Raw genomic sequence first — 27,143 nt, forward strand, 5'->3', positions numbered from 1 at the left:
GCAAGAAATTGACAAGCCTTTAATATGTTGTAATACAGATAAAAATATGGGACACGTATTTTTATATGTATTACAACGGGCTCACATAATTATCAAAAGGATGAAACACGCTCTTGAAATAAATTGATTTTTTCATTTTTGAAGTAATACTATCGAAATGGTAAAAAATATAAAAAAAAGTTTCAAATAAAAGTTTTATATATTTCTATGTATTTTATGACACTTTGTTTAGATTTTTTTTAAATGTCATTTTTCTCAAAATTCTTCTTCTCTTCTAAATTTCTGAAAAATTTAAAATTTATTTTATATCAAAACTTATAGCATATTTAACAACAAATTCAAACATGTATGGTAAAGTTATAGTTTGAAGACACATTTTTCAGAAATAAACTAAAAATATCTATATCGCTATACACGCGTCCCATCCATATCTGCTTTATGGCGTCTATTGTTAATATATATATTTTTTTGTAATGACTACAAGACTTTTCGTATTATTATATTTTTAATATTTTTTAGGTTTGATTTTATTGTCTTTTTATTTTTTATTTATTTATTTATTTACTTATTTTTTATCTATTTACTTTTTATTGCTAAAAATCTATACAATAATGAGGACGCTCAGAATTTAACTGAGCGAAAATAACTGTATTTGCTTGTCTTACTGTTAAGCCTTTCCAATTTAATATTTAATTTTGATATAACAACAAACTTGTTCAATTATAAAATATTAAAAAATATCACTTACGAGGTGTGATCAAAAAGTAAGGTAACTTTTCATTTTTATAAAAAAATATTCATTTATTCATCCAAAATTGTTATCCCCTTCAAAATAATCCCCCTCTGATACAATGCATTTGTGCCAGCGCTTTTTCCAGTCGTCAAAACATTTCTGAAATGCACTTTTGGGTATTGCCTTGAGCTCCTCCAGCGATGCAGCCTTAATCTCCTCAATCGTCGCAAATCTTCGTCCTTTCATAGGCCTTTTCAATTTTGGGAAGAGGAAAAAGTCGCAGGGGGCCAAGTCTGGTGAATACGGTGGCTGAGACATGATGATAGTATTGTTTTTGGCCAAAAAAGTACTCACTAGTAACGATGTGTGCGTAGGTGCATTATCATGGTGCAGAATCCATGAATTTTCTTTCCACACTTCCGGACGTTTTTTCCTTATTGATTTACGCAAACGCCGCATAACCTCAAGGTAATACTCCTTGTTTACCGTACGACCTTGTAGTAGGAATTCTTGATGCACAACGCCATGGTAATCAAAGAAAACTGTGAGCAAAACCTTCACATTCGAACGAACTTGGCGTGCCTTTTTCGGTCTTGGCTCTCCTGGGCTCTTCCACTGGGATGATTGGGCTTTGGTTTCGACGTCATAACCATATACCCATGTTTCGTCACCAGTTATAACCCTTTTGAGCAGATCAGGATCATCATTGACGTCGTTCAACATGTCTTGGGCGATGTTCATGCGACGCTGCTTCTAATCAAAATTAAGCAGTTTTGAAACAAATTTCGCTTTGAAACAAAATTCGAACACACGTGTCATACCCAAAACACCCGTTAAAATTGATTGGCATGAGCCAAACGATATGTTAAGATCATCAGCTATTTCTCTAATCGTGATTCGACGGTTTTTCAACACAATTTCTTTCACTTCCTAAACATTTTCGTCGGTTTTTGACGTGCTGGGGCGAACCAGAGCGAGGTTCATCGTTAACATTTTCTCGGCCCTCTTGGAATAACTTATACCATTTATAAACATTTTTTTTGCTCAAAGTTGACTCACCGTACGCTACTGTCAACATTTCAAGAGTTTTTGAACACTTAATACCATTTTTTACACAAAAATTAATACAAACTCTCTACTCCATTATTTTCAACAGCAAAAAATCGCCGAGCACGCAAGCACGAGTCTAACCTTTATGCCTCTCACATAAAAACAACACATGCTATATAGTCAAAACTGTGAACATATGGTCGTGACGAGTGTACCAACACAAATAAAAAATTTTTGAAATTAGAGTGTACAGAGCGCGCAAAATTCATAAAGTCACCTTACTTTTTGATCACACCTCGTACAAGCAAATCACACCTTCCTTCTGACGTATGTAAATCGAGCCATGGAAATATACATACAAGGATAGAAAGAGAAACTAACATTTGTGAAACAAAGAAGGTAAATCCAGCATACCAACAGGCTGACACTAAATAATTTTACTTTTCACAATTGGCTGTCTGGTTCATTGTAGCCCTTGCAGAGCAAAAGTGAGCGTGGTTTAGCCGAACTGCACACACCATGCTATCCCTTCCACCATGTGCCGGACAAGAAAACGGTGTCGGCGGAGTTGGTCCCCGAGATCATCCGGGGACGTACGGAACGGATAGGCCGTGCGGTGAGAATGCCCGTCGCACGGCTAAACGGATTGAATTGGCCGCGCGACGAGAATGCCCGTCGCGCGGCTGAGCGGATCGGATTGGCCGAGCATACCCGGCCTCGGTCGCGCGTGATATCACGTGGTCGCGATCTTAGAACATATAGGCTGTCTTCCGATATAACTGCCAATACTGGCAGTGGTGAAAAATCCGTTCCGTTATTGGTACGCAGCGCACTGCGACAGCATCTAGTAACATCAATGACGTCATGAATGGTAGTCATATTGCTACTGTGACTACTGCAGCTTCCAAGGTGAGGTAGCTACAGTGCAATATGGCTACTGCAATGCTGTTCCAAAATACGATGCTATAGCAGTGCTGGCAGTAATGCAGTAATATTGGAACAGTTGGGACAGTGTACTGTCATGACGTCACATTTACTGCACTGCCAGTAAAAACGGAACACAGCCATAGACATGGAAGCAGAATAGAAGACTAAAATGTGTCCGGAGGAAGTGAGAAAAAAAAATCATAGTTGCCTCTCTCTTCTGAGTAACTGCTCGAAAATGCGCATGCGCGCCAATTTGGCGCATACAAGCATCGTATCTGTAGATGTAGATATATGTAGATACTTTTGTCTTTTTTATCACATAAAATGCAATATAAACCCATTGTTTAACTTTTGACAGTTTGCAAAAGAATACATTTTACAACTTTGGAACTTTAAAGAATCCTAACCTATTTTCATGGATAAAACCGGCCAAGCAAACGTAAGCTTCACATGCGCACTGTTGAGCAGTTACTCACAAGAGAGAGAGGCAACTATGATTTTTTTTCTCACTTCTTCTGGACATATTTTTCTTTCGAGAACAATAGGCATTCTCCTTCCATGTCTATATGTTCTAAGGTCGCGATATAGTAAGCCGAGCGTACGTACATATGTGGATTCGATCATGGTAGCTCGTAGTGAGCGGACGTGTTCCTCTGCGACGTAGTTGTGACGTTTTTGCGAACATTTTCGATCTTTTTCAAGCTTTCTGTGGCTATTCAGTCTCTTGAGCCGTCCGACCTTTGCTTTGACTCTATTTGTGCGCGTATAGTGATCTCGTAGTTACACCTGAGCACAAGTAACGATGAATAATAATCCCCCTGCCTCTTTGGCAGGGAGCGGCGGTACGGGTGCATACAACGGCGATGCACGCCGTTTGCACCCTGAGGTACCTGTCCCCCCGATCCTTCTTCCTTTCCCCCCCTCCCCCTAGCCCTTCCATTCTCATATCTTCTAATTTTGGCGTTCCGGCCGACCAATTTAACGATTTTGAGTCTACACTGAATAACAACACTAACCTCAGCTCTGAAACAATTGACAATCCAAAAATCTTTCAGGCGAATACTCTCTTATCTCAAGACGTAATTTCATCCATCGCTAATAAGAACCTCGATGACCAAGGACATACTGTATCAAACATCGGCACTTCAGACAATAGCACAAAAACTACTGCCTCAGAGTATACTAATGTTCCTATGGAAATTGAACCGACCAAAAGTATCCGTAAAAGAGCCTCAGAGGACTCGCCGACACAGCCCCAATCTACTAAGGTGAGCAAATCTCACAAAACCAAAACAGATTCCGTCAAGAAGAACAGCCTGCCTACAAACAGCACACATTCCAGTTCAATTCTAAATCATACTCGCTCGCACCCACGCTGGATAACAATGACGGGAATTCCAATTGCAATCCTTCTCCCTCCTCGGATGGCTCTAGTTCTTCTCCTTATAAATACTCACACAAAGACAATTCTCCTTATACGTCTACAGTGCTGATAATTCCAAGTTTGAGTCCACACACCCTCTCCACATTAGCTGCATTATTTCCAATATTGTATCTAAAGATATCCTTGAAATTAAAAACATAGGTAGAGGCAAGGTTATGGTGGAATTTAGCTCAGCCTATTCCGCTACCAATTTAGTTTCTTCTCAGACATTAAACGCACATGGCTTACGCGGCCTTTATCCCCATCTTCCGCACCATGCGCATAGGCATCATTAGAAACATTCCACCCAGCATTAGTGTAGAATCTATCACTAAGTTGATTGAAGCTCATCCTTTACAAATCATCGAAGTCAAAAGACTACAAAAAAGAGTCACTGTTGATGGCACCACTAACCTTGTTCCTTCTTCTCTAATCACCGTTAAATTCAAGGGCCAAATTCTTCCTAAATTTGTCTACCCTATGATCAGAAAGTACCGGGAATTTTTAAATAAAACAACATAGAGTTAAATTTCAGGCAAATTTATTTTATCTCCTTCAAAATATGATCCATCTGAAGCAACACACATGTGCCAACGCTTGACCCAGTCCTCCATGCATCCCTGGTAGGCCGACGAAGGGATGGCCTTTAGTTCCCTCGTCGCATTCTCTTTGATCTCCTTGATCGACTGAAATCTCTTTCCACGAAGTGACAACTTCAACTTGGGGAACAAAAAAAAGTCGCCATATCAGGTGAATACGGTGCTTGCTTGATGATATTTACTTGATGTTTGGTCAAATAATTCATTGGTGTTTTTGCAAGAAATTCAGATCCTTCGGAACGAGCCTGGCTGCCACGCGTCTCATACCCAAAACATCAACCACAATATGCTGTGCCGTTCCATATGCAATGCCAAGTTCACTAGACATCTCTCTTAAGCTGGTATGACGATTTTCAAGCACCATTTCTTTCACTTTCTTCACGTTTTCATCGGTGTTCGATGTCGATGGACGTCCGGAACGAGGGAAATCTTCCACCACTGTACGACCACTTTTAAAGTCTTTATACCACTCGTGTGCTCTTGTTTTTGATAGAGCAGATTCGCAAAATGCTTTTTGCAACATTTTCAGTGCATCGGCACACGAAATTTCGTTCGCAACACAAAATTTCAAACAAACTCTTTGTTCAACAAAATTATTCATGGTAAAATGTGGCAAAATGAAAAAAGTTGACTGATGTAAACAAACGCCAGGCAGACACTAATGATCGGATGGCACTAAAACCTGACAGATGTGCGTCTTAAGGTCGTACCAACATAAGAAAAAAAATAAAACGGTTCCCGCATGCGCGGTACTTTTAAATAAAAAATTCCCGGTACTTTCTGATCATAGGGTACATCTTCAAAACTAGGCACGAGGTTAATCCCTTCATTCCCAATCCCCGTACTTGTTACAAATGCTATAGAATCGGGCACATTAAACCTGTTTGTAGAGGATCCGAAAGATGTCCAAACTGCGGCTGTGACAAACATAAAGACGAAGAGAATTGCCTCATGTCAGATAAACCTCCTACCTGCATAAATTGCAAAGGCAACCACATTGCCACCTCTCCCGACTGTCTGATCTTTTTTAGACACAAACAAATCCTCTCTCTAGCAGCATCCGAAAACATACCTCTCTTTGAGGCTAGAAAAATCATTCGTTCTAACACTCCGATCAGTGTTACTCACTCTCGTTCCTCGGACCTCTCTAGTGATCCTAGAGTGGATTATAAAAACTTTTCTCGCCTAAACAATTGTAATTTACCGACTTTCCGCGCGCGGATCAGCTCGTTGGGCTCCCGGTGCGAGACCGCGAAAATTGTTCGACGCGGGAGAAAGGAAGGTCGTCGGGGCAGTTTGAATTACTCGATGAGTTCGAATGCAGTTACACAGATATATTTCCTAAATGGTATGTACAGTGAGGTGCAACGATTCGCAGGGTCATAGTAGGTAGCTTGAGTTACCGACGCTGAGTCGATAACGATAACGCACGCGCGCGCTCGGAACATGAATAATTTTATAGATCAAATGTTTTTATTATTTATGTTTATTACTTTATTAGTCTACATATTTGTGTATAACTATATATAATTATGTATGAAATATTTTTACTGGAAGTGAGAAAGATAAAGAAATAAATTAATATGTCTCAGATACTTTGTTTTCAATTTTAAATATAAATTTATTTAGTTTAATGTAATTATGTTTTTGTTTCTATTGCGTATAAACAATAATATATTCATATAATTACATACGCAAAATTATTAACGTCAAAATGCAGAATAATCTCCGTTACGTTATGTTTATACCATTTGTAGATCTATCCGTATAAATTTGATTCAGTATTATGTTATTATTTTTGCACAGACAGAGATATACATAACAACAAAGATAAACGTGTATGAGAAGGTAGGAAAGGTAAGGGAATAAGTCATTTTTTAAAATTAAAAATATATTGGTTCTTTAATATTTTCTTTTTTTTTATTAAATATTGCATTCTTGACAAATGTTCCACCGTTAAATAATTTGGTGGTTCTGAAAAGAATTTTTAGGTGAATAGACATTTAGCGATTGTATTTTGTTTATATTCCTTTTCCATGCTAGTAAGATATGCAAGAAAGCCTGCGCAGAATCGCGCGGCGGTTGTTGCATCTCTTACTAGCATGGAAAAGAAATATAAACAAAATACAATCGCTGAGCGTCTATTCATTTGTTTTAACTTCTTGTCTAATATTCATTCATTCTCGTGCAACCATGGCAAGCGATCTATTCGAACGTGGTCGCATTATCGGATTGTGGGAAGCTGGAATACGCACGCGAGAAATCGCGCGTCGAATTCCATGTAGTGAATCAAGTGTGCAAAAATGGATTAAACGGTGGCGGGAAGAAGGAAGAGAAGGGATGGACGACAAGCGGAAACACAACCGTGGACAGCGATCAACGACTGCCGAAGAAAATGCAGTTTTAATCAATCAGGTAGATGCTGAACCTTTTCTTCCGGTGTCGCATTCTGTAAATCAACTTGATTTACAGATATCTAATTGGACAGCGCGAAGGCGTTTACACGAAGCAAACGTGCATTGTCATTATGCCGCACGTAAAATTCCTCTAACGAGGAAACATTGCGATGATCATGTCGCTTTTGCGCTGCATCAATGAAATACAGCTTCACCTGAAGATTGGAACAGAACTATCTGGACTGACGAGAAAGTATTTTGTTCGACGGATGATCGTCGTTTACGGGTGTGGAGACCGGAAAATTGTCGCCATGATCCCAAATATGTAGTTCCTTACGGGAGAAGTGGGCGTATCACTTGTGCTATGTGGGGGTGGATAAGTGCTCATTGTCCGGGAGAATTAATCGAAGTGTCGACGCATATGGATGCTTTAGAATACGTGTATATTCTGGAGAACGTGTTGCTCCCCAGCGTTCGCAGAATATACACTGAAGAAGATATGCCGACATTTCGGTTAGTTCAAGACAATAGTGCTGTTCATACCGCCCACATAGTAAAAGAATGGTTCGCTCAACATCCAGAGATTGAAGTTCTCGATTGGCCAGCCAAATCCCCGGATCTCAATTTAATAGAAAATGTTTGGGGAATAATTGCAAATTCGTGAGATACTGGACATGAGAGAACTAAAGAACATCTGGTTGCTCACGCGAGGAACTGATGGGAAAATTTGAGGTGTAAGCCTCAATATTTTGCGCATTTAAATGATTCGGTAGAAAGGCGATTGCAGCAAGTGGTTGCACGGGAAGGCTACTGGACCGACTATTAATTGGTGGCAGTATTATTTCAAACGGTTCTTTTCAGAACCACCAAATTATTTAACGGTGGAACATTTGTCAAGAATGCAATATTTAATAAAAAAAAAGAAAATATTAAAGAACCAATATATTTTTAATTTTAAAAAATGATTTATTCCCTTACCTTTCCTACCTTCTCATACACGTTTATCTTTGTTGTTATGTATATCTCTGTCTGTGCAAAAATAATAACATAATACTGAATCAAATTTATACGGATAGATCTACAAATGGTATAAACGTAACGTAACGGAGATTATTCTGCATTTTGGCGTTAATAATTTTGCGTATGTAATTATATGAATATATTATTGTTTATAAGCAATAGAAACAAAAACATAATTACATTAAACTAAATAAATTTATATTTAAAATTGAAAACAAAGTATCTGAGACATATTAATTTATTTCTTTATCTTTCTCACTTCCAGTAAAAATATTTCATACATAATTATATATAGTTATACACAAATATGTAGACTAATAAAGTAATAAACATAAATAATAAAAACATTTGATCTATAAAATTATTCATGTTCCGAGCGCGCGCGTGCGTTATCGTTACCGACTCAGCGTCGGTAACTCAAGCTACCTACTATGACCCTGCGAATCGTTGCACCTCACTGTACACGTCGAGTTATTTACATATATACAGGTACTTATGTATAGATGCGTCCCGGCGCTAGATGGCACGGGAGCGTATCGGCGCGATTCCGTGTGGGTGCAGCCCCGCGGTCTGTGTGTCGTGTTTCGGCGACGCGGTAGGCGTGGCCTACGGTACGATTCGCGGGCTAGCTGTTGTGATTATCTTGGGCGGATCGGATTCCCGCGCGGTATGGCGGTCTTGCGACGGGATCGTCGCGGGCAGGTCGGACGCGCGACACCCTGTCAAGTACCTTGACCCGGGACCCCGAACACGGCGGTCGCGGTTTTGGTGCGTGTCGCGAGGAGAGGAGGGTAGCCTCTGGGTCGCCGGGGACCGGCTCGCAGACCGAGACTCGTGGTCCTCGGTTTGCGTAGGCTGGTGTATGTGGAAAGGATTTGCGTCGGAGGCGGAGTACCCTCTCGCCGCGGCCAAGCACTCTTCGACCGGGTTTTCCGACTTTAGGAGCAGGATATCGCCGACGCAGCGGACCGTGATCGGGAAGCTGGTCGGTGGTAGAGTGTCGTTTCTCGTCGCGGTGGCCCTATTTACACCGAGCGACTCCGCTCGCCTCCGTTATCTTTCTCGGCGCTTGACGGCGGAGTCGTCGGGGTAGGGAGGACCGCGTGTCCTCCGAGAGCGCGTGCGCGCCGACTCAGCGCGTTTCTTCTGGCGATGTTTGTCGCCAGGCGGTATCGCGATCTTGGATTCTTAAAAGTGGGTGCCTACGGCACCCCCGGTTATAGTCCGGCGGCCTTTTCGGCTGATGTTTGCCGTGGCGATGTTTTTTATACGGAGTGCATCGTCACACAATAAACAACCTGAAAATTCCTACAGTCATCTATCTTACACTGACGCTCTCCCGTCGTCTTTCTATAGCAACAACAAATACGAAGCCTTAAATAATATAAATTCCTATGACTTTTTTGAGTCGTCACGTCATTCTTCCTCGGATTCTTACGCAAATGCTGTATCTAACCAAAAACACACTCGCTTGAATTCTAATGAGTGCGCTCCTTCTCATCTTCCTACAAGCAATAATGGTTCTAACCAGTGTCGTGGTGGCCCTTCGGTTCCACCCAGACCAGACAACAAACAGACTTTCACAAAGAATTCCTCCTTTAGCCAAACGGTCGCTCCTCCTTTCCTTCTAGGAATGGTGTTGTATTTGAACAATATAACACTGGTCCGACCCCCTCTCGTAGAAGTCCCTTTAATCCTGTCGACTCATCATTTAACTCCGTTAACCCCAATAACTTTATTGATAATCTAAGTAAATTTTTCATAAATGATCTCTTGCCTTTTTTCCCCAAAAAGATTTTACAGCAATTATTGATGCCTCACTTAACTTTCTATCTGCTCATATCAACACGAATAACATTGTTTGCTTAATAAAAAACCTTTTTAATTGCAAATTTAACGACACTGACACTTTTAATACTGATGTCCCCTTAAACCAATATTCGGAAAGCTCACCAACTTCCCAGTCGAACAGGAATAGCCCAGGCCGTTCATCACCTATTTTAACCCTTCCTAAACTCGTCAATACTAATCTTTCCTCTTAAATTTATCAACTTTTCTTAACTTGAACTTTACTTCCACATATCATTAACTATTCACCTCTCAAACTCAAACACCCCTGATTATTCTTACTTTAATAACACTATGAATTCCAATTCCCCCTTCCTCTCACAAAAATAACTCTCGCAATCCCTCAAATAAAACATTTAACATATTGCAATAAAATTCGCAGTAAACTTCGCAGTAAAATTTCCACTTTACAGTCTGTAGCTTGTAATTACAAAATTATTTGTATCCAAGAATCCATTTTATATGAAAACAATTCCTTCCATTTGAAAGGATTTCAGACCATTAGAAAAGACATTGACACTCATAACAAACGCGGATTGTGCACACTCGTGCGCAATGACATTTCATATTCCAATATCAATCTCGAACACATCGCGGATCCTTCTATCGAAATTCTAAGTATTAAAATTAAAGTTAACAACATCCAATGCCTTATTGTTAATTTGTATCGCCATCCTGGTAGACGTATACCTTTCTCAGTATTTAACAAGATACTAGAACTCCAAGATAAATTTCAACTAGTACTTTTAGTGGGCGACTTCAACTGTCATCATTTCTACTGGAATAATTCATATAATGATGGTCCAGGCAAATTATTGGCTAAGGCTATTGATCAACATAATTACGTTATTCTTAACGACAAAAATCCTACGCTTTTGCTTCCTTCTGGTTATAGAGACTCGACCAATGATCTTTCCCTCTCCTCTCATAAATTAGCCTCCTTATGCCTTTCCAAGACCTCGAGTGATTCCTGGGACAGTGATCATTTTCCTGTAATTACTCAAATTAACGGCACGTTATCAAAGCAGAAAAAATTCATTTATAAATGGTCCCTCTCTCGCGGTCAATTGAACGCCTTTGGAGCCCTCTGTCTTAACAACCCAGTTTCCTATGAGAACCTCTCCGGTGCCAATGCTTGCGAAAAATATGATAGCTTTATCACACATATCAAAAATTTAATATTCAATTTTATCCCAGAGCATCAGAGATTTCCTAAATCCGCCACATCTAAACCTTCTAAAGGCGCTTCTCCTTGGTGGAATGTTGATTGCCAGAAAGCTGTTGACTCTAGAAGAGAGGCCACTGCCATATACAAACGCTTTCCCACATTGGAAAATTACAGACTTTTTATTCAAGCCAAAAGATCGTGTTCTAAAATTCTTAAAAAACAAAAAAGAAACAGCTGGAAAAACCTTTGTAAATCTTTCAACTCTAAGACCCCTTCGGCAGAACTTTGGTCACTGATAAAACTTTTTAAAAAACGCAATCTAGCTCAATCTTTACATCAACAAGACTCGTCAGTAGTGGTCAGGTCACAACTGGAATGTGTTGATAAACTGTGTCCACCCTCGTGCTTACTCGACCTTCAAGCATTACGTACCATATCCTCTTATTTTACAAAACATTATCCTAATACTAATTCAGATGAAAATCACACCGAAAGTTATAACTTGCTGAACTCTGATATTTCTATTTTGGATATCGTTTCTGTCTTACAAAACATGAAGACTCATTCTGCTCCGGGCCTTGACCAATTTACATACAACATGATTAAAGCTCTTCCTGACTGCTACCTTTCCACTCTGGCGGATCTCTACAATGCTATCACAATGGAAGGTTCCTTCCCAGAACAGTGGTCTCACTCACTGGTAGTTCTAATCCCTAAGCCTCAAGGTGGAGTAAGACCTATTTCACTTTTGTCATGTTTCCTCAAAATCCTGGAAAAGATATTTTATTACAGACTTAGATGGATTGTTGAGAATAACTGTTTTGTACCAGATTTTCAGGCTAGTTTCAGATCAAACAGATCCTGTATTGACAATCTCGTCTCTCTCTATAGCTTCGTACATTCTGTTTTCATTATGGGGGGAAATTGTTGCTTGTGTGTTTTTAGATATTGAGGGAGCATTCGACAATGTTGTTCCTTATATATTGATTCAAGATTTGGTGGACATGCGCTTGCCCCCCAACTTTTGTAAATTTATTGCCAACCTCATTATGGAAAGAAAACTCTTTTTTATTACCGACGGGGAACTCAAAGGTCCATTTCTTACACGCAAGGGCACCCCTCAGGGATCCACATTAAGTCCTACCCTTTTTAATATATACCTCAGGCATATTGACAAACACTTAACCAAAGAGGGCCAGATTTTGCAGTACGCAGATGATATTGCTCTGTTTGTATCTGCTGAAAGCGTCAGCAGTGCGCTTGGTCTCCTACAGCATAACTTGGATCGAGTTTCCAATTTTCTTAAAGATAGAGGCTTGACTTTGTCTCCCGCCAAATCTCAACTTTTGATTTTCTCCCGGAAACGCTCCTCTTCACAAAATATGCATGGTTCTTTGGACATCTTCATAAATGGTGCTCTTGTTCCGACAGTCCCTAGCGCCCGTTTCTTAGGTATCTGTTTTGACGAAAAACTCAAAAGAGATACACACTTAAAATATCTGATTCATAAGGGCAGGAAATTGGCGGACATTATCTCATCTCTCTCCGGTGTTTGGTGGGGGGTTCATCCCCGTCTACTTTTGCAAATTTTTCGAGCTACCTTCAGAAGCTCTATTGAATATGGAGGTCAGATCTTTCAATTTAGCAACAACTCATTCGATTTTTTGAAACTTAAAAGACTCATTTATAGATGCATCAGAGTTGCTCTCGGTTATAGAATCTCCACCCCCATCAACATAATGCTTTATGAATCTAAAGAACCTCCATTAGAAGTCAGAATCTCTCATATTTCCTTTAAATACATTTACAAAGCCTTTGCCAATAAAAGTAATCCCGCCACTTCTTTCCTTAAATCTCTCAGGGATCTGATGGTGTCATCACAGGACAAAGTTAATCTCATTAAAAAATTCCCCATTTTTCGAATTTATATTCAAGCTTCAGGAGACTTAATAAAAATATTTCGCAGCATTATTCCTCCGAAATTCCAATACTCTTATTCTGTCTACTCATTCTCCCCACATATCAACAATTCTCTCATGAAGCTGGACAAAGATGCCTCTAAGGACCTCGTCAATCAAAGTTTCCGGCACATGACTGATAAACTCTTCAAAGAACACACTCATCTTTACACGGACGGCTCAAAATCTGAACACTCTTTGGCTATCGGAGCCAGCGTATACATCCCTAATCTAAATAAAGCCATAATGCATAAACTTCCAGCTGAAACATCCATCTTCTCTGCCGAAGCTTGGGCGTTGCTTGAAGCCATAGGAATCATCGAGGAACTCCACTGGATCAATTCCGTCATTTTCACCGACTCATTAAGTGTGCTCCAAGCTATCTCTCAATACAATCACAAGGCTAACAATCATATCATATACAGACTTAAATATAAGCTCTTTCTTCTAGATAAACTAAACTTCAACCTGACACTATGCTGGATCCCGGCACACAAGGGAATTCCTGGAAATGAAAACCAAGCTGCCAAAATCGCGACCCGTCAAGGATTCATTCCCCCGTTCCGCATTCCATACGCGGATTATTTTGCTGAAGTTAACTGTACTACTACTAATAAATTCAGAGCTTATCTGGAAGAAGCGGCACAAGTTAATGGCATCCAGCATGCTTCCTTATACCAACATACTCTTCATAAACGCCCTTGGTTTCACCGTAAACCTCTTGGCAAAGAAGAAATAGTAATAGTCAACCGACTTAGAAGCAACCACTACAACTTAAAATACAGCTTATTTAGAAAAAACATGTCAGACTCACCAAATTGCCCCTGTGGGGAAGGTCGGCAGGACGCCAACCATATCATTTTTTATTGTCCTATTACTACTCCAAAATCATCCAATCTCAGACCTTAAAGACAAATACCCTTCATTCCAAATCAACATCTTTCCCATTCTTGGCTACCCTACTACTAAATTATGCCGCCTCATGCTTTCGTACTTCAAATCGTGCGAGCTTAACATTTGAACCCTCCCGTCTCGTGTACATGCACGAGTTCACGTCTCTGACACGATTCAAAGGGAGGGCGCTCAATACTCATCTTACGTGGCTTCGGAGCCGTTTGGAGCGCGCACGCGTGCTCCCAAAGCTCCGGTTGCTCCGCCATTGCCAATTTGTTTCTATCATCATGATCACCGTCTACCCGTTACATCTTTCAATCCAGCATTTATACCTTTCTGCTACCCAAAAATTATTCTGGTTAATGGCCAAATCGTCCCTGCCCTACTAGTTACTGGGGACGGTTGCCAATTCAATAAAAGGAAGAAGAAGAAGACGTACATATGTGCTCGGCTGCGGTGCGTCGGACGGTTGGTCAGTCTTAAGTGGCGGCATGGTGGAGGGGCGTAATGTTACACACGTACATAATAAACAAATGGCAATGGCTATAACAATAAATGTATAAGTGGGCTTTATTTATAATACATTATTTATAAAAAAGTATTCTTATTCTAAAAAATCGATGTATATATTTGTATTTTTTTCATAATTATAAAGTTGAATAATATTATAATATGTTGTAATAAATCATAAAAAAATATATACTTATTAAATTTACAACAAATTTTTATAAAAACGGCTGATTTACCTACTTTATTATAAGCTTTGAGTGTAAAAAAATTTATTGCCAATATATAAAGAACTTTCCAGAAGAGATCTTTTAGAAAGATATTTCGGCGCGCACACACAAAATGCAAATGAAAGTTTCAACCAGTTTCAACTCGACAGTGGCGTTTGGCTCCTAAACATCTTAATTGCGGCTTAAAAACAATCATAATTGCCGCTTTTGTAGCTGCTGACGTCTTTGAAGGTTAATTCAATTTTACAAATATTGAGCAGCCTCGATATTGGTCAGCAATGCAAAATATTTACTGATTAATACAACGCACATAGAATACAGAAGGAGGATCGCAGTAGCACAAAAGAGGATCGATTGGCTCGTCAAAAAAAGAAAGGCCTTACAAGAATTTTATGAGAAAACGGAAGGATTATTTTATGAGCCTGGCACAGCAGATTAGTTGCAAGTACTTGAAAATTATTAGTTATCTATAGTCAAAACATTAAACGCGTTTTTCTCGAAACTACTCTTTTTGAATTGGCAAGATAACTCAAAAACTATTCATCCGACTATGAATTCTCCTTGTGCAGACATTTAGATAAATATTTTCCTTATAATTTGAACCATTATTTACAATTGTATTGTTCAAACAAATTATTTTTATTGCATAATTAACAAGAAAATTTTTTGTAAAAATTGGTATTTTTTTTCTTTTAAATTTTTGCATTATTGTCTTTAATTTTAGATTTAATTAATAACATAAACCCTATCAAAGAGAAATCGATTCAATTTTTTTGTTTCAGATGAATACAAGCAGTGCTACATTGCACGCCGACAAGTAATTTCAACACTTAAACATTCCATTAATATTATTATTATTTATAAAACCTTACTTGTTTGTAAAAAAATATTTTTTTAGTAATTTAATGTTAGAATAAAACATCCTGAAAATTTCAAAAGAATTTGTCATAGTTTTTTCCAAAAAAATGCAAAAAATTGTCTTAGTTTCAGCGCGTTACACTAGGCTCTTCCCTTAAAGATCGGCGTATAAAATCATTAATAAAAATTTTCGAAATTACATACTTTTTAGGTTTTAACTCTTTTTTTTTTTTAAAACCTTATATGAAACCATTTTTGAAATCATATATTCAGCGCATCTTATTTACCAAAGAACGATTATTCATGACAAAAATACAAGAAATTTGTTATATAGTGTAATTTTTATTTTCACACAATAAATCAATATTTTTTTAATAAAAAAGCAAGCGTGCAAAAAATTCTGGAAAACATATACATTATATTTTGATATACATAAAATATTCAGTTTTTTATCTTAAATATTTTTCAAAAAACCACATTTTTTAAATAAAAAATGCTCTTCTTTCAACTTTTTTTATAAATAATTATAAAAAAATAATCGGACATACAGACCATGGAAAACGTAATAATATATCAGAAAAATGTGAAGTCATCATTGGTTTTATTAAATTATAAGTACACCTTAAAAATGAAAACAAGGAAAATGGAAAGTATACTTTCCATCGCTTCTCAAAGGATTAACTCTTAAACACGAAAGTGGGTCTGATAGACCTCATATGAAGTTTTGAACGCTTGCTATGTGAAGACGGAATGAGATAGGAGGTTCGGACCAAGACGTAAAAAAAGTTTGAAATCTCCTCTTTCGATATGGTCGATCAACTTTTTGGGTTAACTAGAATTCAAACGGCACGGCAGTAAAGTTTTGTTAGGGTCAATGCAACTCATATAGTGTAAGTAAAACTTTTTTTTGTATTTTATAAAAAAAGCTGGACAAAATACGTTCGAACAGGTTGGTTTGCGGATGTTACTCGTACAGGGGAGAGTAGGGCTGGTTGGGCGCGGAGCAGGTTAGCCGACTGGCTGTTTGAAAATGATAGGAACAACAAGTGGCGCCCTCTCTACGAAATTAAGTGTGTTAGTGAGAGATAAATACGTGACTGTGTTTTTGTTTATTTATGCTGCGTCGTTTTGGCAAAACCGCAATTTGTTTATTTTCGAGAGTGGTGAGTAAATATATACAGTAAGAAATGTTTATGGTTATTGAATATACTTGTTGTTATAATTAATGGAGAGTATACATATTTTAAACAGCATTCCATAGACTTTCTAAATTATCATTGTTTTTGAAACTAACCTCACTTTTGGTATTCGTAAGATGTAAAAATGTTTTGCTCGTGGCGTTTGGGGCAGGTTGGCTGAGTTGGGTACGGGGCAGATTGACTCATTCGTAAAATATGAAACAGGAAACAGTTTTAATTATATGCACTGTGCGGATAAACAATAATATAATATTCATGTTAAACGGATAAATATTTTATTTCAAGCTATGTATTGTTGTAATAAACTATGTATTGTTAGTATTAAATAAATGAAAACCTAATTTTTGTTAGAATAATACCACTGCAACAAAATGCGGGTGTACAAGCGAAAGAGCAAGAAAGGAATGACAGTTAAAAAAGGTTTTAAAGAAAGCTGTCAACGCTGTCGTCGTAAAAAAACAGAAAATCGGAGCTGTTGCATCACAGTATAACATTCCTAAGCGAACCTTGTCCAGATATTGTTTCAAAACGCAAAACAAGAACCAGGAAAATAATGCGGATACATCATTGCAAGAAAATATTGCTAATCTGAACATTGGGTACCAAAGAAATCGACAAGTAAGCTGAGAATAATTGTCTACTCTTGTATCAAAAGTAAAAAAAAAGCAGTTTAATCAATAAAAAACAATTTTTTTATAAGTTTTTACTGTTGATCAAGAAAAAGCACTGGAAAAGTACCTCTTGCGCGCATCGGACATTTATTTTGGTTTATGCCCCAAAGAAGTTCGAAAACTAGCTTTCCAATATGGAAAGGCAATTCCGGTTACTATGCCAGCGTCTTGGACAGAAAATGAATTGGCCGGGAAAGATTGGTTTTGCTCATTCCTCAAAAGAAACAACTCATTGTCGATACGCACTCCAGAAGCAACTAGTCTTGCTCGAGTTTCAAGTTTCACTCCTACAAACGTTGCTCGATTTTTCAACAACTTAATAACAGTCTTGAAACGATTCAATATTCAAGCAAGCGACATATGGAACATAGATGAAACAGAAGTTACTACAGTCCAAAGACCAAACCGCATTGTTGCTCGAAAAGGATTCAAACAAATCGGCAGAATCACATCAGCTAAAAGAGGAACTTTGGTTACGGTTGCTGCCACAGTGTCGGCATCGGGAAATACAATTCCCCCATATTTCGTTTTTCCTCGTGTGCATTTCCACGACCATTTCATTCGCGATGCTCCCACGGGCAGCGCTGGATCGGCGAATCGGAGTGGTTGGATGACTGAAGATATTTTTGTGGAGTATGCAAATCATTTTATTCGCCATGTCAAGTCATCTCGCGAAAGAAACGTCCTTCTGTTGCTCGATAATCACGAGTCGCATTTGTCTATTGAAGCGCTGGATTTATTCAAAAATAATGGCGTCGTTGTCTTGAGCTTTCCATCTCATTGCAATCATAAACTGCAATCACTGGATCGGTCTGTTTATGGACCTTTCAAAACTTACGTCAATACATTCATGGACGCATGGATAACTAATAACCCAGGGAAGAGCATGACGATTTACGATCTTCGTAGCATTGTTGCTTCAGCATTATCACTTGTATGCACGCCGCAAAACATCCAATCTGGATTTCGAGTTTCAGGCGTGTGGCCTTTTAATCCTGAAATTTTCCGTCCTGAAGAATACCTTGCTGGATTCTCAACCTATCGTCCAAATCCGAATGCTGAGGCAGATCCCGTTCCGACTTCATCGGAACGTTCTCAACAAATCATCGCTTTGGAAGAAATCCGACCATTTCAAAAAACCGATTCTCGCACATCAGATGTGAAACAGCGCAAAGGCAGAAAGCGGAGATCGACAGAAATTTTGACCGACTCGCCAGTTAAGAAAGCTCTGGAAGAAGAAAAGGAAACCTCGCGAAAAAAACGAGCGAAAAACGCATCCAAGCAAACTGAAGCAGCGGCAAAAGAAGCGAAGAAGGCTCCTAAAAAACAAGCAGCAATTCCTGTACATAAATCAACGAGAAACATAAAAAAACAAATACAATGAAACAATTTTTAAATGTGCACAATTGATTCAATATATTATACAAATCGTTTAAAATAAAATAATTACTGCCCTTCTTTAATTTCACGAAATCGGCCAACCTGCCCCGTTGTCGGGGCAGGCTGGCCGTTTTTCCCCGCAGCGTTTAATTATTTTTAGCATTTTATAACATAATTTTAAAAATTCTAAACTTTCCGTATATGTAGTCATAGGTTGTACCTTTGAAATGGTCAATTCGTTTTTTTTTTCAAAGGGCCTGGAAAATATAAAAAATCCAAGAATGAAAAAGCGGCCAACCAGCCCCACTCTCCCCTATACTCTGTCTAAAGTTGGAATACTATAAAATGCTGTAGAAAAGGGAGTTTTTCCGAAATATATCATGAAACACATCAATTTTCAATTTTAGATACGATTTAATCAAAAATACCTCATATTCGCCTTGTTACATAAGTACATTTTTTAATAGAAATGGCAATGATATAAATTTTTTTTGGACAATATGAATCTTTATCTTTAAAACGCCGTATTGTAAAGTTCTTCAAAGTTTTTTGTTGCAAAGATATGATTTTTTTTTAAAAAGTAGATTTTTAGATGCCCAAAAATACCTCATATTCTCCATGTTACATAATTATACTTTTTAAAAGGAATGACTTTGCCATATTTTATTTTAAAAGTGTGACTCTTTAGCTTTAAAACGCCGTATTTGAAAGTCCTTAAACATTTTTTGTTGCAAAGATATGATTTTTTGAAGAAAAAGTGGATTTTTAACCAATTTCTCATTTTTGCTTAATGGTTTTGCTTTTATAACTTTATAATAAATTATTTTTTGGCAATGCCAATTGTGCAATCACACTTCTGAGATTTTAAACTTTTGTTTTTAAAAAAATCATAGAAAAATATTGATTGTAATCAAAGTTATAACTTCTCAAAGTTGAAAAAGTCTCCCAAACCTAAAAATGTGTTTCCGTATTTTACAGGATCGGTGTATTTAAGGGTTAATTACCAGAAATGGAAATGCACTTCGTATATCTATCAGCAGTGTTGCATATTATTCATTCGATAAAAAATTATTAAAAATATAAGAAATATTGTCATCATAGACATATTATATTTTCACCACCATGAGTCAATTTTATTTCTGCTGCATTTCTACTATTACATAAGCTCATAAGTTTGGTAAGTTCTAACGATTTTTATTGTTATACGTTGACAATAAACTGTTTAATTTTAATAAACTTTTTACTGGTAAATACTGCTAATAATGTTCTATTTTGCCCTTTTCATCTGCTTAGCTCTGTTCAATTTTTATAGCATTTCTTTCGTTATAATCCAATGTATATTGTGTTTGATTTTTGCTACAAAATCGACAATAATTAAAACTGTAAGCAAAATATGTTAATTTTGCTACTTTTCTGCTGACATAATATGCAACACATCATTTACAAAACGTACTCTTAGCAGACTCGGTTATTTAGGTTGCTCTTTAGAATATAATACAAAATAAACTAGAAATATATTTGAAGTATAAATACATCGCATATAATGAATACGTATTATTGTGGGTTCTCTTCTAGTTTAATTTGTTGATTTTGTTCTTCTAATGTAGTTTGAGCTGTATTTATTTCCTCTATTCTTTTGTGCATCATTAAAGGTTGTACCTCCATGAATACTTCCATTATTTTATGATTGGCGTGGATGTACTTCTGTGCACAGTTGTTCACGCAAAGATCCTACAATTCCAGTCGAATGGATTTTATATTTGACAATTATAATCTAATACGTACTTCCATAAAAATACTTACTTCGTTGGAGGTAATTTCTCGAGAAAGGAAAGTATTCGCACATGTTTTGAAACACGTTTCCGATATCTGGTTGTATAGCAGAAGGAAGTCTTTAAACTATTGAAAACATACCGTAAATATTTATCGTATACAACATGATTAATATATCACTCACCTGTAAGAAAGGTGACGTAAATAAAATTTTGAATTTTGTTTTATGCGGAAATTGTGTTCTAAATAAATTGGTCTGCATTTAATAAAAGTGATACAAGTGATAAAAAAGAGAGAAAAAAAAAAACTAAAAGTTTAAAAAATTATACTAATCAAAAAGGGTAATTATTAGGATTGTAACGTAAAGTTATACAAAATTGATATTTGTATTACTTTTAAGGAATTAGCATCAAGTAATTTGTAATTAGCTCTAAGTTACTTTATTATTGTAAATAATTAATTTTAAAATATGCAGTATCTTTTCTTCTCACTTGAACATTTCATATTTTTAATTTCTTGATGAGAATAGATACGTGGTTTGTCACATTGTCAAGGTTTTTATTACGCAAATTAGCAAAATGAAATTTACGTTACTAATTTGAGTGAACAAATTGCTCAATAACGATAATAAAATTCATGTAAAAATTTAATCAAATCTATTCTAATTTTTTATCAATTTTTCTCAAAATATTTACATAAATTTTTCATTGTTAAAATATATGTAAATTTTGATTTTTATGTATTCTGTCCTATTAACATTAAACATTCCTGAAATATTTTGTACTATTAAAACACATTGCATTTATTTCGAACATTCATTTAAAACATATTACAAAATATATTTTAGCCCAATATAGAAAATATTCAAGGAATTCTGTTAGAACATGAGTACCTTATTCTACTTTCTTCTCTTTTCAGTGAGAAAACTAATATCGAAACGATGCCAAAATAATGTATTGGATGACCAAAATTAGCTTGATAGTGCTGACAAGAATAAAGAATTTGATGTTTATTTAAATTTCGACTTTGAGTTACCTTAAACAATTTAACATGAATAATAGATAGCCACTTCTGTGACAGTTTTGTTCAATTTTAATGTTGTAACATACATTCTTTGTGTATATACATACATTTGTTTATATCGTAAAATCTCGATTTGAAATCAAAGTATCTATCAATAACACATTTAATAAAGAACTTTAACGAATATGTAAAAAGAATATGAACAATCGAAATACCTAATCAGTCAGTTAGATCTTACAAGGAAAGGTACGGAAATATCATCCTCCGATTTTGACAAGCTTTTGTTGTAGTATGAATCGAAATAAGGGACACATATTTTTTTTATACGTGCCCGTCTTCATCTTTAGAAGGTAAAACACTCCTTTGAAGAAAATAGATATTTTTCTTTGGAAGCGAATATCATCGAAACTATAAGGATAGAAAAAAAATGTTCTGAATAAAAATTGAATGGCTTGAAAAGTATTTTATAACAGTAACAAAAAAATTAAAAAATTTTTTCAAAATTTAAAAGAAAATTAAAAATATTTTTATCTACATTATCATCAGTTAAAAAGCCCTCCAAGATATGCTTAAATTTATTGACAAACGATATTCCTGAGTTGGATATCAAATAAAATGTCATGTAAAGTCAGTTTCATGTAGATTCCAAATATATAAATTGCGAGATGCATCTTCTCTTCTTCCCAAAATGGTGTTTCAAAAGTTTTGATATTGTTTATAAGTATTATTAAATTTTTATATATATTTTAAATTTTATTTTTCCAAATGTTTTAATATTTCGGCTATTTCTATTATCGGTAATGTTTGACAGAAGTAAAAATACAGTACTGTGAAGTGACATTTTCTCACAAATTCAAAACTTTTGGAACGTCATTTTCTCGGAAACGGAGAGAGGGTGCATATTCTAACCATAATATATTTGGAATCTAGTTTTCTATTGAATATACTATATTCAATAGAGATATCTACTGGCATAAATTTTGGGCACATCTTAGAAAACTGTTTAACTGTTTTCGATGTAGAAGATTTATCAAAACCAAGCTCATCTAAATCTCAAATTGATATTGAATTTCGATCTCTTTTCGATGATTAAATTTTGATATCGTTCCGATTTCTTATTTCTCACTAAGCTATCTCTGTTGCTAACTCCTATTTTTATCTCTGTTAAATTTAATCAATAATTCTACATGAATAGTGTACAATAAAAATCGATGTAAATTTACCTTTATACAGCATCGAAACTTTTCAGAGATATCAGAAATAGTTCAAATAAAAACTGAAACGTTTTATGAAAGTTGTGATATAACATATAACATTTTTGAAACAGAATAATTTTGAAACGTCTGTAATTCTTGCAACCTTATTGAAGATTCTTAAAAGCTTATAGAAAAGTTGTTTTAAAGTTATTTAAAAAATCTGTAAATATTGCAGAGTTTAACGTTTTTCTTATTTGAAAGTGTTTCAGAAGTCCTATTTTAAAATTGGCATGTTACCTAATTTGGAGCTTGTTTTCCACGTCTGGTTGTAAATATGTTAATTTAAAAATTGTTTAATTGTATAATTAATATAAATATAGAAGAAGGATCGTGGAATATATCTGAGAAATATCATGATATCTTGTATAATTTGCTTTGAATTCTAAGAGTAATTATTAAAATTACTTTGTTACAGTCAATTTAGACATTGTAGGATAGTCATTAGTGTTCATTGTATTTTTTATGAAAGCTAAGTTTTAATTTTACAGGTAGCAGCAATTTTTACATCTGTATATTTTCTACGTAATTTTGAGAAATATGATATTAATTTTTTAACTGTAGTCTAGTTTAAAGGCCTTAAAAGTGAATTTTTAAATAATATTATTGAATTTAATATGTGTCGTAATGTGCGTATGATTTCGGTTATGTTGGCTGTGGTTGTGAAATATGATCATCTGCCTTATGTATTTCTCTTGCAATTTTGCAATCTCAGTGTAGATGTGGTATAATATTTATTAGAAGCAATTATTTTAAAAAGTTTTAAATAAAAATATAATTCATAAAATTTCATAAAATTTCGTTTTATAGCATTTATTTGTGTATTCTATCAAATCTACAAAAAAATCATTAATTTATATTCTTTTTTATAAATAAAAGTGCTTTTCATAACATTAGTTTTTAGTATTTCACAATCCTCCCTGCTATTCTACAAATACTTTTTTCCCTCTTCAATAAATTGTAAATTACGTGTGTTCTAAATATCCAATAAACTTCTACTTATGTGATGATTGATAAAATTCTATGGCTACTAAACTGGTGTGGACTAAAAGTGTGTTATATTATTTACCGAGTTATTGTCAAAAAACAAAGTAGTATTTCACAGCTCCATTTTATCCTTTAATTACATAATTGGTTAATTATTACAAATATTAAATTAAATAATTATATAATTGGTTGTTATATTTATTGAAGTTGTAAAAACTTGCTGTTATGTTCTAACAATGTTTATTATGTTCATAGGATTGCAAATAATAAAAAATTACAATAAAAGTTAGATATAAAAAATATTTAATGTTTTTATTGTACTCTTTTTTATTTAAAATCTGATTAACATAATAAAAGTAAATAAATCTAAAATAGTAATAAAATGTGTCATATATATACATGTGTAATATTTTAATAAAATATTTTAGATAATATAGTCAATTTTCTCTGAAATTATTGATGATACAAAAAAATTTCATATTAAAATGAAACGGTTTTGAGAGAGGCATATTTTTAATCAGGTTTGTTTCTAGATGGCAGCATCAAAAAAATATAAAAGTCATAGTCATCCTGTGTAATAGAATTGTCTGGTTTTCTTTATAAAGTCTTACTCCCGTTATATAGTTATTTTGTATATAAAAGTTATAAAATTTAATAGTTTAAGAGATATTTTATAACTATTTGTTCTGTTTAGGTATGTTTTCAAATTTACTGCATGTGATAGATTTTAGAAATATTACTATTATAACATTTTGTATGCAAAATTTTATAGAATCTTTTTAGAATTGTTGAATATAAAACGTGAAAAGTTAAAACCTTTCTGAAAATCTTTTCAAAATAAATGATGCTTTATAGGTTCATATGGATAAATTTTTGATTATGTCTATATAAAATTGTGCTTACTACATGGAATCCACATACTTGTTCTCATCATGAAATGTGTCACCTTTCTTGCAGGACGATATTATTTACAACAGAAATCTGTATAGACAATGTGAAATTGAATATATTTCATCAAATACTCAAATATCATATTAAAGATATGCACATTTCTTAGTTGTAATGCATCCATGTGTACAGCTGTATGTTTTCAATTCCTTACAATTATGTTTTCCTAGAATGCTGTCCTAGAGTGACAATCTCAATGTAAGGCCCTGCGCATAATAAAGAAATATTAGATATTAGGAATAGGAATTAAAATTTTAGAATCAGTTTCCTCAATAAACAATAGATAAATAAGTTATATCTTGCATTGCACATTTGAGTTAAATTTTATTCGTATCCATTGCGTGTTATGTTTAATATCTATTAAAAAAACTGATTCTTTTTTAGAAATTTTAATTCCTATTCTTAATATCTAATATTCTTCTACTGTGCATAGGACATATAAAATATTATTTCGGCAATCAACCTGTTATAGCAAATTCAGTTAGACGCACTAGTGCACATCGATGCACATTAAAATCATCGTACACAAATTGACATAAAGATACGTATTTAATATAAATATATAAACAGAATAAATTGTGAAAACCCTCAATCAATATTTTATTATACTGTTTAGTAAAATACATATTTTATCATTTAAGATATTTATTTTTTTATTTAAACAAGGTTAGATCAGTGTACAGCTTTAATGTTCACCAGTGCGCATTGGTGTAGATCCGAATTCGTTATTTCATCTTCCAATTGAAGGATGTACCTTTAACTTTATTTTTTGAGATTAAGGTAATTGTTCAGAATATGGACTGCACCTCCGATTTTGACAAAATTAGGCTCATTCGACGCGTTTTTATTCAAAACAAATTTGGCGGAAAAAAGTGTCGCTCTGCCCCGCAAACCGAAATATCAAGACTTAAAGCTGGCGATTGTACAGGTTAGAATACCTTTCATAGCGTCGTATTGCAACGAACCACAGAACATATATAAAGAGAAGCGAAAGCCCCGTGTTAGGCTGCGTTCAGATTCTCCACCCGGTGAGTGATCTCTGGGTGACTGGCCGTTTGTTTTCTGTTTCTAAACTCTCTAAATAAGTGTACACTTAAAATGAAATAGATAGATGTTTCAAAGTTAGCGAAAATAAGAAGGAACGTTCCAGTGCAGTCTAGTGCAGGAATAGAAAACAAGCCTTGGGTAAATGGGCAGAACTAATGAAAAGCTCCCTAGTGGTTTATGGAATCTGAACGCACTCTCAAACATTGGGTGTGTTTAGCAAATAACACTGAGAAATAGTAACATAAATATCTCACATTCAGAATAAATTACATAATAAATCAAGATAAACGATAAAGATAATACATAAATATTTTACTATGAATATTTTTATCAATATAATTAAAGTAGATGAAAATTAAATGCTAGTAGAATAGGACGAATCAATTTAAACAATGAAAATAAATTTTTATTTTAACAAATTAGATGAAGATATATGTTGCGCATATCATCTATTATAGGTATAGGCTTGTTTTCTATTCCTGCTCTAGACCAGTGTTGTTAGACGGGCCCGGTTTTTTGCGCATGCGTGACTACAATCAGCGCTGTAACTGGTGTACCGAGAAAGGAGCGCGTTGCGGGCTCGTCATATGATTAGGATAGGGTAAGGTAAATATACATCGGTTTGTTCACGTTGCTTTCACTCAATATTTTTTTTCGCATTGAATATCTTTGTTGTCTCCCTCTTCTATACATCTTTCCTATATATCTTTTTTATTTGCTTAAATGTATATTCATTTTATTTTAAGTACAAGAATTTTTAAAGATTTCAAGCAACGCGAACTAATCTATTTATTTTAATATAGATTTATAAAATTCAGAGACAAAAGAAGCAATCAAAAAACGTCAGTTTGCAGAATTCCAAAATTGGTATGGGTTACCAAAGATCTCCTTTCTGTCACTAAGATCTACTTTACTGAAGCCTCATTTGACGCGCATGCGTGAAAAACCGAGCCCGTCTAACAACACTGCACTAGACTGCAATGGAACGTTCCTTCTTGTTTTCACTAACTTTCAAATATATATACATCTATTTCACTTTAAGGGCCACTTGCACCAACGCCGATTAACTTAATCGCTGATTAGTCTATCGGAATTGACCAATCGCATTTGTCGTTTTTATATAACGACAAATACGATTGGTCAATTCCGATAGACTAATCAGCGATTAAGTTAATCGGCGTTGGTGCAAGTGGCCCTAAGTGCACACTAATTCAGGGAGTTCAGGAACAGAAAACAAACAGTATATTTTAT

The 27,143-nt window shown here is 35.3% G+C and overlaps 2 protein-coding genes across 7 annotated transcripts; one reads left to right on the top strand and one right to left on the bottom strand.

Annotated features, from left to right (window-relative positions):
• Nucleotides 1-17,638: 17,638 nt before the first annotated feature.
• LOC120359065 lies at nucleotides 17,639-18,865 on the top strand. Its single transcript, XM_039455365.1, has one exon. It carries the CDS (start codon nucleotides 17,639-17,641, stop codon nucleotides 18,863-18,865), a length of 1,227 nt encoding a protein of 408 aa, XP_039311299.1.
• Nucleotides 18,866-19,882: 1,017 nt separating this feature from the next.
• Nucleotides 19,883-25,982, bottom strand: LOC105199692 (mitochondrial import inner membrane translocase subunit Tim10 B). Of its 6 annotated transcripts, none has more exons than XM_011166890.3 (4): nucleotides 25,784-25,982; nucleotides 24,946-25,051; nucleotides 20,665-20,760; nucleotides 19,883-20,592 (listed from the first exon to the last, which is right to left on the bottom strand). In XM_011166890.3, exons 2-4 carry the CDS (start codon nucleotides 24,967-24,969, stop codon nucleotides 20,416-20,418), a joined length of 297 nt encoding a protein of 98 aa, XP_011165192.1. In that variant the 5' UTR covers nucleotides 24,970-25,051; nucleotides 25,784-25,982; the 3' UTR covers nucleotides 19,883-20,415. The 6 variants fall into 6 exon arrangements, with proteins under 6 accessions (XP_011165192.1, XP_039311867.1, XP_011165194.1 ...); XM_039455933.1 differs by having other exon boundaries at nucleotides 20,665-20,730; nucleotides 25,784-25,950; XM_011166892.3 differs by having other exon boundaries at nucleotides 20,665-20,730; nucleotides 25,600-25,933.
• Between the last annotated feature and the right edge of the window lie 1,161 nt (nucleotides 25,983-27,143).

Source organism: Solenopsis invicta, chromosome 12 (genome assembly GCF_016802725.1).
Source record: "Solenopsis invicta isolate M01_SB chromosome 12, UNIL_Sinv_3.0, whole genome shotgun sequence".
Taxonomy (NCBI): domain Eukaryota; kingdom Metazoa; phylum Arthropoda; class Insecta; order Hymenoptera; family Formicidae; genus Solenopsis; species Solenopsis invicta.

Excerpts from the sequence above, each read along its gene's own strand:
- LOC120359065 (XM_039455365.1), top strand. The coding sequence starts at position 17,639 with ATGCCAGCGTCTTGGACAGAAAATGAATTGGCCGGGAAAGATTGGTTT.
- LOC105199692 (XM_011166890.3), bottom strand. The coding sequence starts at position 24,969 with ATGGATGCATTACAACTAAGAAAT. Across the intron at positions 20,761-24,945 it reads ATGCATTACAACTAAGAAAT|TTTAAAGACTTCCTTCTGCT; the intron begins GTGCATATCTTT and ends TGTTTTCAATAG. Across the intron at positions 20,593-20,664 it reads GAGAAATTACCTCCAACGAA|GATCTTTGCGTGAACAACTG; the intron begins GTAAGTATTTTT and ends CTGGAATTGTAG.